A 10,549-nucleotide genomic window follows, 5' to 3' on the forward strand; every position below is an offset into this window, starting at 1 on the left:
GCATCATGCGATACGAGAAAGGAAACTCTTGTGTTTCCTCCTGCATTCTGTAGTATGAACAATTCAGTTCATGGAAAACCAATGAGGAAAATAAATGCCGAAACGCAAAATTTGGAGCAGCTGTCAAGATGATGAGAGTGGTTTCCAGAATTTAATTTTGATTACTGACGCTTCTTTTATATGTGCTTATCAAATGTTACCTTCAACGTGAGTACATTACATAAACAAAGGATACAGAAATCAGCGGAGTCCAGATTCGTGCGACGCGCAGGTATGGCGTCTGGAGGAGTATGGCGCGAAAAAACGGTCACGTGAAAATGCGTGAAAAGTTTTGGCCAATTTGCATTACTTGAACTAATTGTGTCTTTTGGACCGTAAAAACAAACTCTTGACACTCGTCCGGCAATCCAAAGAGAGCTTTTTGCTTCCCACATTCAGACGCCATCTTGAATCTGCGCAGTGGGAACCAATTTTATCGCCCCCGCTGAAAGAAATGATAGTTTTGAATAATTAAAAACCAGAAATAATATTGTCATCTTTGAAGCGTGAGTTTAAATAACATATTATCTAAAAGATTAAAATTCTGATCATCAATTTATTTGAGTTAATTTTCCAATTTGTACCGATGGACATTGTGAGAATTCCTCAGGTCCGACTATTTTTCTAGCGGATTACAGTGGCGGTGTGTCAAAGTGAATTACGATGATTGTTAACCTGCTCCATTCAATCAGAATTCCATTCACGTGCGCTGCACGCAGGGCGCGCGATTATTGAGGGCGAATTAAAATCACGCTGCGATGATAACCACTCGCCGCTTCCGGCTTGGCGGCTTTCTTTCTTTCTCTCTTTCGTTGTTCGTTCTTTCGGCACCTCGGGTGTAAAAATTTCATTGCCCGTGGTTTGCGCGGCTTTTTCTTTATGCCGGGTAAACAAGCCTCTAAAGCTATTCTCAGAGGGATGTTTTCCGGCCGTAACATTTCTCTTCCCGCCTTTCTCTCTAGCGGCCCTTTTCTCTCAGTCTCTCCTTCTTTCGAAATATGTACACGCGGCCTTACACTGTTCGCTCCCAAGTGGGTGTTTTCTATGGAAAATAATCATAACCAATGAGCACTTATTTTCTCCGCCGCTTTTGATTTCGCCTCTTATTTATCGCCGCTGCTTGGAGGAAAAGGGTTTCGACTAAACGCTTCTGGGGGGCGCAATACAAAAAGAATCGACGCGTCGTAATCACAGGTCAGTCCCTCGAGAACGGGAGCCGCGATGAAAGACTCCGATAATTGCCGCTGAAAGAGTTATTGTCGGTTATTGTGTACACGCCTTTTCAAAGTGTATTATTCCCCGAGGCTAAAATAGTGTGAAGATATAAAAACATTCACTATCAGAAGTTGGGACTGGTATTCAATTTGATAATCTACAAACAAGTTTGCTAAATGGACTGATATTTGTTGATTAAACGAGGCGGAAATTCCGATTATGTATTGATTGAGTTGTAGGTAAAATCTAACCTGGAGCATTTTCTCTCCTCGATCGTTGCAAGCGAGCGTCATAATCTTTAAAATAATATTTGTGATTGAAAACTGGCAGAGCTTTGAATTATTTGTTTCTCTTATTTTTTTATTTTTTAAAACCGTCGAGTCTGCTTGGAGGCACGAATTTCCTCCCTTGGCTTATCTGGTAAAAAGAACGCGTGGGTGCTGCGAGAAAAGCGCTGCTGGGGCAGCAATAAATAAATAGGAACGCGAGCCGGCGGCAGGAAAGTTTGTTGAGATAATAAATGTCAAGTTACAGAAAAAAGCGCGTACGTGAGGATTTTTAAGTTTGCATTTTATGAATCGCATTTGCATTCAAATTACCTGCACAACACACCGGCGGCCTTTTTCCTCTCTACACGAGACTCGCGCCCTGCCGCCGCGTCTAAATAAACACCTATTTTGCGCTACCGCGCTTGCATTTTTGCCATTCCCGGAATAAGAAAGCCGCTCGTCGTTTCAATTTCTTCCGAGCTTTAAGCGTGATAAAACTACACTTTAGCTGGAGAAAAGGGAGGGAAAATGTTGAGCGCGAGAAATAATAATGGTTAACGTGGTTCGGGTCTGAGAACTTTTCAACGTAAGGGATGTTGCTCGAGGAACGAACGTGGCGCTCCCTCTCTCGGAGCTTCATCCAACTACCACACCATCAGAAGAACTTTGCAGATTTGACGCAAGCATGAATAAGTTTACAAGATTTTTCCTTAAAAATAAATTGAAATGCGAATTTTCTTTAATATGAAAATACTAAGTTTGTCTCTTTTGCCACGTGAACTAAATTACAAGAATTGTCAAATTTTACGTCGGTGAGAGGTGTCAGATCTTGGCGAAAGCAATAAATACGCGTGGCCTTTCCTGAAACATGCACCTGTAAAGTTGTGGTAATTTTCCGTTTTGACGATTTTAGAAAGTTGAGGTGATTTAAAAATACATGATCGCATAGAATATGGAAATGTAGTTTGGATCAGTACAAAAAGTATTTGATGCGAAACAAATCTATTAAATTTCTTATTGCTAGTTGAAATTTAAAAAAAATATTGTATTGTTACTAGTGACAAATAAGAGCTAAATAATATGGCAGACAGCTCAGAACTTAGAAAATATTATTGACCAAGAGATAATAAGAAAAAGCGACACCTCTAGTGTCTTACAATTATTAAAGATCTCCCGCCAGCACTAAGCTCACCATTGTTAATGGAAGGTGAAAAAATGGAAGCCATTTGAGGTTGATGCTAAACCGCGTGTCGTAAGGTATAATAATATAAAATTTAATTCCGGCGAAATCAACGTAGTTTCTTAGAAAAATTTAAAGAAACATGAAAAATACTTGACTTATATGACTGTTTCAGACTGTAACGAACGAAGGTTTAATGAAAAGGAAAGACATAAACGAATTTTTGAAAACATATTTATAGGGGTTAAATACACGCATGCGCGCCCATTTCTTAATAGCCGGTTCTTTAAATTGCCCAATTTTTATAAATTAAGCTGCCTTGTAAATGTTTTTGAACTAAATTATGCTTTATGCGCCTGTTTACAAATTAAAATTTAAAATAAAAAACAGACCTCGTTCTCGATACTTGAAAAAAATATTTTAATTTCCTTACTTTGTTAAGTTACGACATAACAATTTTATCTATTTTATGGTAAAAACAATCATTTATAAAAATACATAATTAATTCATATTACGTGTCATAAGCGATCTGTTTTGACCATGAAATAAATTTTATTGCGGATCAGCTCAATAACAAAAATATTATTTGGTAGAAATAGGGTTAAACATCGCCACAAATCGAAAGAAAATTACAGACTATAGGCATGTTTTAGTAATAAAATTAACTATAAACTACTACAACACAAGTTTAAACAATTTTTATTATTTTAAATTGAAATTTTCTTGCAATTTTCGCACAAAGTCACTAACAAATAGACAAAAATGGATCTTATCCTCTTCTTTAATGCACTCTTTAATTTGCTGCAAAATTTCGAAATCCTTTTCAATTGTCTTTTGCACGTCGTGTGGTCTCTGCTCGTCTAATTTCTAAAGAAAATAAAATAAAAATCTTTTTACCAACGCAACAGGTATAGATATAATCAATTTCTTATACTTTCTCATTGTAAGCGTGCACCTTGTGAATGTGCTTGCAAATCGGGTGCTCGTCGCGACAGTCGCAGTTGTACGCATGACAGCAGATAAAGCACGACCTGCAGTAGCCTTCATTCACGTTGTAGACGTCGTCCACGCCCCAAAATTCGCAAGACGCGTTGTGCGCGTCGATTAGCGCCTCGTCGTCCTGCAAAACCCTTTCCACGGCGTACACTTTGCCCTCTTCCTCGGAGGACAACAGCCACTCCGTCCGAGACACCTGAATCACCTGTTCGTCTGAAAGGCTTTGGCTCCGCAAATGCCGCAATTCCACTCCTTATGCGATTAATACACTTATTTTATAGCTAATTAAATTTTATCGTTTTGAATTATCACCTGATACGTTTTTGTCCCAGTTTCTGAAGCGAGGCTGTTTCCGCGGATGCAAATATGGTTTTCCTCTATGTTCCTCTATGTTGCTTAAATTCGAACCACAAACGCGCTATAATAGAGAGTCTAGTCAGCGATCCGGACTCTGGAGAATCATATCAACAAGGAGAAATTAATGTAAACAATCGCAAAAACAGTTGAGCGTCTGCGTTGTGCAAGTCTATTGACTCCCAATTGATTTTAAAATTAACTTCTATTAAACGGTGCGTCAAATTTTAAAAATTTATTTTATTTTTTCCTATCGATATCCGATTTTCCAATGCCACGACTCTTTGGTGAAATTTTTCCTTCCCGCTATTTTGAAAAGTGAACGCATGCGCGCTTAATGGTTTAATTATTTTGTACTTTTATACTCGCTATAGAGGCCAGGCTAATCGGTTTCATTAGAGCTCGGGGCACGTAGATTATTTTCACCTATTCATAAAAATTAAAAAAGAAAAGATTTAGTTATGGAAACACCAGAAGTCTATCGCATAATTATCGATTTGGTCGTACCAAATAAAATCGTTACAAACAAACTGCAAAAATCATCAATACTATACCTTTGAGTTCTTTTAATTCTTTTAATTTAATAATGTATAATTATTGTGGCATTTTGGAGGGTTCCGTTCCTCGGTGCTCTTGACTGACCTTAGAGGCGCCATGACCAGGCGCCAATACCGACAGTCAAGAGCACCGTATGAAAACTCCTGGCCGTCGCTGCACACAAAAGATAGAGGCAGGTAGCGGCCGGCGGAACCCCGTCGAGAGGGCACAATGCATACACATACAAACGCATGCACACATGCACAAACAAAAGCCCAAGGCAGCGGACTCTGTTCAGTAGTAAAATGTATTTTGCTAAAATAAATTTTAAAGTAGGGATTGCACTAAAAATGCTTACGGGGGTTGCTGCTCGACAGAGGTCGGAAAACCTTCTCAGAAGAAGCCCAAATGCACCATCCCCCGAGTTATTGGAGAGGCTGCATTTGGCTGCCAGTTTACGCGTCAGCCAGTGGTTGGTTCAGACAAATCGTGCGCTGAGGTTGCGAAAATCACGTTAAAGTTATACAGTGCTCGTCTTACACTTCCAAAATAAATGTCAATTCTGTAAAATATACGATGCTCTTGACTGTCGGTATTTGCGCCTGGTCATGGCGCCTCTAAGGTCAGTAACAGGCCAAAGAGTGTCACAACAATAATGTTGCCTATGTGTATAGATAAAATTATAATTTTAGTCATTTTATGAATCTTATATCCAAACTGGAAAAGTGTTGTGGAAATTAATAATTATTAAAATAGCTTAATTATACTCAACTCTGATTTTAATGCAAAATAATTAAAAAGATTTTCAGTTTTTGAATAGAGTATAAAATTAAAGGTTGAGATTTTGGTGCTTCCTAAAATGTCAAATATTTTTTACTCATTTATAACAATAAGTTCAAAAAACATTTTAAGCCGAGTATAATTTAAACTGAAAATTGTCACAGTCAAATTTAGGGTATCTATTTGATCGATTTTTCTAAAAATTATCACTGGCATACCAAAAAGGTCAAAAATCAATTTAAAAAAAATGAAGATTTCCCTTAATAACGTAAATTGTAATTTAACGTTGTAAACGGTGCACTCGTTGCAATAATTGGCACTTTAATTTTAGGTTTACGAGGATTCTTCCCACTGGAAAATAGAATATATTATAAAATAACGGTATATTTTTTACACCAAACGCTGAAAAAAATATAATTTACCGTTATCCGCCCCCACCCTCCCTTTGTAAAAGAGATCACGCGGCACATTGCAATCCAAGTGAAAGGAAATTCTGTACGCATAACTGGCCTACCACCACCCAGGAAGGTTTGTTCGTCGAGGTGGGCTAGATGCACCTGCATGTATTGTGTGCTATTAGCGCCGCACTTGCTCATTGTCAGCTGGTCAGCAGGGGGGCACGACACGTGTCGTGTCTTTGTCGAGTTGGGATCGGTTGGTTGCGTTTCACGCGGCGAGGTCAAAGACCCTACTTACACACATTCCCGTTTCTATCGCGTGAAGTATTCGTTTTTGTCAGGTCTCATAATTAACTCACTGACAGTGCTTGCAATAATCGGAATCAGCGGCTATAATATTTGAACCAACGTAAGCTATTTTTTATATTGATATAATTTAATATTATCAATTGGAGCTCTATTGTATTATTATTTCAGTGCTCCGGTTCACTATGTTACATACTGATCTAGTTGTAAATTTTTTAAAATTTATTACCTGACATTACAAAAAATGAAAAGAATCCTCCTTCAACTTGGGAATTTTCCTGAAATTTGTTACATCGTCATCATTTTTGGTTCTTAATCGGTCTTGGCAAAAATGTTATCTCTTCATAATTTTAATGAAAATTGAAATATTTTCAGTGGCCTTATAAAGACACCATTAAGATGGCTAGAACAACATCTCTTAGTGGAACAGCATTATCCGTGTTTCCATGGTATTGGGAATCCAACGAGGTTAATGACGAATTTTACCATTTCTACTTAGCTCGCTACAACAATTCAAAGTCCGAATCGTTCTTCAAAACCTTCAACGAGGCATTTCCATTCTACATTCCTCTTGGGTAAGGCGCTGCATAATTATCATTTTTAAAATATTTTGAATGCTTCTTGAAATTTCTTTTATGATTTTATTCTCTCCCCATTACTCTTTTAACAATTATATGCTTCAGTTAGAATGGTACAAAAAAATTATCTTGTTTATCGAAGTAAAAACTAAAACCCTTTTTGAATTTGCGTCATATTTTCAATTGGGTATCTTTCATCTACAAGCTTAATGTTAAAATTAAAATAGACTAAAATGTTTGATTAAAAAAATAATAATTAAAAATCAGCACTTTGAATTTACAAATTCAAACTTCTAGCCACCATCAAATGAGCGTGAAAAAACTGCGAGAAACGTACACTAAAGGAAAATATTTGCGGGTGGCAACTAATTTTGTGATGAACAACAAAGCCCACGGTCACCTTCTTTGGAAATTCTACACCGTCTTACAAAAGGACAAAAATTATCAGCACAGACCACAAGTGTCTAACAAAAGAAATGCCACTTTCTTTTGGGTGAGAACTATCTTTAATCAGCATAAAAAAATACCTTAATCGGCAATAAATTTTTTTAGGAGTCATCTTGGCAATGCTCCGACGCGCACAGTTTCATTTTCGAGCAGTGGGTGCTGCTGCAATTGCCGTTCCAACCCGTTCTTCTCAATCAGTGGCTCGTGGCCGTGCTCTACGAATCATTATCCATCGAGCTAGAGTTGATGGACTTCTACAGCTTCCAATTTCCAGAATCGTGCAAAACAGCCGTGGACAAACTGGATTTGATGTGGGTCGATTTAAACGAACGCTTGGGCCTCGGTTTCGACTTTCTGCAACACCTCGTTGACAGAGACATAAACTACGCCCTTCAAGAACTCGACTCGATCACGGAAAATATTAAATCGATGCTCTCAATCCTGGACTTTTGGTTCACGGAGGGAAAAGGCGTGATTAGAGCCCTGAAGAAGCTGTGTTGGGCTGGTGAAGACACCAAAAGCGCATTGGCAGCAAAGAGAAAAAGGATGTCGCCGCTGAGCAACAGGAATTTCGTCTACAACCCAGAGTGGTGGACACAGACAGAAAACCGCTCGAGCAAACTATTTGGAAGCTCCTCTGAAGACGTTTTGCACCGATATCCATATCTCCAGATTGAGAATCGTACGGAAACAGAAAGGGCAAAACTGTATGGACAACTTTTCTGCAAGTTTCCTTTAGTGGTGGACACTGATACGGTTGAAACATATTTTGAAGGTGTTTCGTTGGACAATGAATTTTGGAATGAGCTGAAGGAAACGTCAAGTATGCTTATGTGCTCTTTACTTTAAAAATGGGTCTGTTAAAAGTCTACTTTCTATTTCAGACTTTGAATGCTTGCTCGACATTGATGAATGGCAACACGAATCCGGTATTTTGGGAGCACTTTTAGCCATGAGGAGCAGACTCACATTCATGGAGGCCGCGCTTAAGATTCCAGGGCACTTGAGCAAAGTTACAGAGAAATCACCGATGGAGTTTTTCGACATTAACTTTGCAAACGCAACAAGTGATTTAAAACTGTCAGAAATAATTCAAATTCTCGACAAAGTGGTGCCATCAGAAAAGTTTTCCTTGTTCCACATGCTAGATCAATTGGAAGAATCTACCAAACAGTGCTTGGAACCAAGATTAGAGCTGAATATTTTTACCGACCTCAAGGTTGTGGCCGAAATCCTGGAGGTAGGCTAGAATTTTCATTATTTTTTTGTTCACTCTTCCAGAAATAATTTTCCACTTGCCAAGACTATGCTTTTTTCCTAAGATTTTTTTAAATTTAATTCTACTTCACTTTTAATGCTTTGCTGTTTTCGACGATTTTAATATAAAATATGGTTATAACTATTGTCTCCAGAAAATGGTCACCTACAAATTCAATGATATATATAACTTCATTGCATTTTTTTAAATTACAAATAAAATTCCTTATGTTTCAGGCCAAAATTCAATACACGGTACTCAAACACATATCTTACTGCTACAAAGGTCTAGACCACGACGAAGGAGAGCTACACGACTTTAAAGATTGGTTTTTGATGCAGTACTTTCTGCCTTGCTTTGTGGCCTCGCTGCTCGACCTCTGGGAAAACGAATCGGCGAAGGAGGGTGTGAAGATATGGTACCTGAAGTTTGTGTACCGCCTCATCGAGCTGTATGAAGCCGATACACCTATCACCACCAACCATATTATTAAGCAAGCCAACTTTAAACATTTTCCTCTCTTTTGCTCATACTTCGAAAGGAACAGTGCGTTGTTGCAAATCTTCTGCAGAAAGGTTTCCGATTTTGTTGCAACTGAGATGAGCCGCGGCAACGGCGAGTTCAACCACTATAAAAAATTTTCCCTCAACGACCTCGTGGATGGCATGGCCTGCGTGAACCACTGTCACCATAGCCGTCAGCTCCACGATAGCGTCGCTCTTTGGAAATTTTTGGTGTTCGATTTTTTCATGAAAGTCGAAAAAACCGTGCTGGGCATCCCGACGGCAAAGCTGGTGCTCAACCCTCCCCTCACCCCAGAGGAGAAGGTGCAAGAAATGCTCGACTTGATTCAAGTCATCGACCTCAAGGGCCTACATTCGCCTTGTGTTGACTTCATACAGGACACTTCCTGCATGGCCACCCTGTTGCACACCACGCTTGTGAAGTTATACGAGAGTCAATTGGCAGAATACAAACTGCAAAAGCCAAGTGTGCAGCATACAATGGCAGTCATCAAAGAGAAAATTGAATCTGAAACGAGCTCCCTCACTTCTAGTAACGTTTTAGGCATCCTCTTTCACATTGTCATGCGGTACTCTGAAAAGCTTGACCGAAAATACTTGGAATGTTTAGCAACTCAGGAGCAATCTGCTCAAACGATATTTCGAACGACGGATATCGCGTACCTAGACTTCCTCCAGTCGGATGACATGCCAATTCTCAAAAAGATTGTTTCCGACCTGCTCGGGCCTGAATTCAGATCTTGGTACATTCTAGCCAAAGTGTCTTGGCAAGAATCTTACTACTTAGCCTTAAATGAAGTCGATGAAAAAGAGGAAAAGGTGGCAGGGTACACCCCAGGTGAGTTTTGGTACTTCCCTTTGCATCACTGCTGGACATGCGGAACGATTTTAATAGATAACGCATTAATCGACACCTTCGACGTTACTTGCAAAAGTTTCTACTACTGCTCAATTGAGTGCAATGAAAAAGCCAAGCATTGAAATTTCCAGATGCCACTTTTAAAACGCCTGATATTTTAGATGTATATGCAACTGACTCAACATTAATTTTAGACCACTTTTATCTCGACTGTCTTTTTTCCTTCTTGAAATTGAGCCTGTGCAATATACAGAAAAGATGTCAAACAAATCATTCAATGCATAGCTTGTTTTATGCGTTTATAAAAATGACACGAAGGTATAAGCTATTTTTTATTTTGTAAATCACCTGCCTCTTCGGCTTATACAAAATTCCTTTTGATCAATTAGTTTTGAAACTAAAATGACTTCAATAATGATAAAAAAACCAACGAAATTAAACACTGCATACACTTGGAAATATGCCAGAAGAAATCAAATTATTTAAATTTAGTAGAACCCGAAAAATTCATCAAAATAAAATGTGCTTTCCGACACAAAAATGTTATTTACTATTCTCCGGCTCTTTACCCTCCCTTTGAAAAAGAGACCATGCGGCACATTCAAAGTGAAAGGCAACCCTGTACGCATAACTGACCTACCACAGCCCAGGATGGTTTGAGGCAGGTTCGTCGAGGTGGGCTAGATGTAGCTGCATGCGTCATTTCAGCGCGTTACTTGAACAGCTGTGTTCATCAGGGGAGGCACGACACGTGTCGTTGTCGAGTTGGGATCAGTACTTAATCAGTTGGTTGTGTTTCACGCGGCGA

At 38.9% G+C, this 10,549-nt stretch overlaps 1 protein-coding gene across 1 annotated transcript; it reads right to left on the reverse strand.

The window, feature by feature from the left end:
* Positions 1 to 3,241: 3,241 nt before the first annotated feature.
* LOC135940966 (uncharacterized) lies at positions 3,242 to 4,710 on the reverse strand. Its single transcript, XM_065486123.1, has 4 exons — positions 4,697 to 4,710; positions 4,013 to 4,095; positions 3,639 to 3,952; positions 3,242 to 3,571 (listed from the first exon to the last, which is right to left on the reverse strand). Exons 1-4 carry the CDS (start codon positions 4,708 to 4,710, stop codon positions 3,407 to 3,409), a joined length of 576 nt encoding a protein of 191 aa, XP_065342195.1. The 3' UTR covers positions 3,242 to 3,406.
* Positions 4,711 to 10,549: the final 5,839 nt, after the last annotated feature.

This window comes from Cloeon dipterum, chromosome 3 (genome assembly GCF_949628265.1).
Source record: "Cloeon dipterum chromosome 3, ieCloDipt1.1, whole genome shotgun sequence".
Lineage (NCBI taxonomy): Eukaryota > Metazoa > Arthropoda > Insecta > Ephemeroptera > Baetidae > Cloeon > Cloeon dipterum.

Coding starts and splice junctions, on each gene's coding strand:
- LOC135940966 (XM_065486123.1), bottom strand. Junction 3,953..4,012: donor CTGGGACAAAAACGTATCAG/GTGATAATTCAA, acceptor TAATCGCATAAG/GAGTGGAATTGCGGCATTTG. Junction 3,572..3,638: donor TGCACGCTTACAATGAGAAA/GTATAAGAAATT, acceptor TATTTTCTTTAG/AAATTAGACGAGCAGAGACC.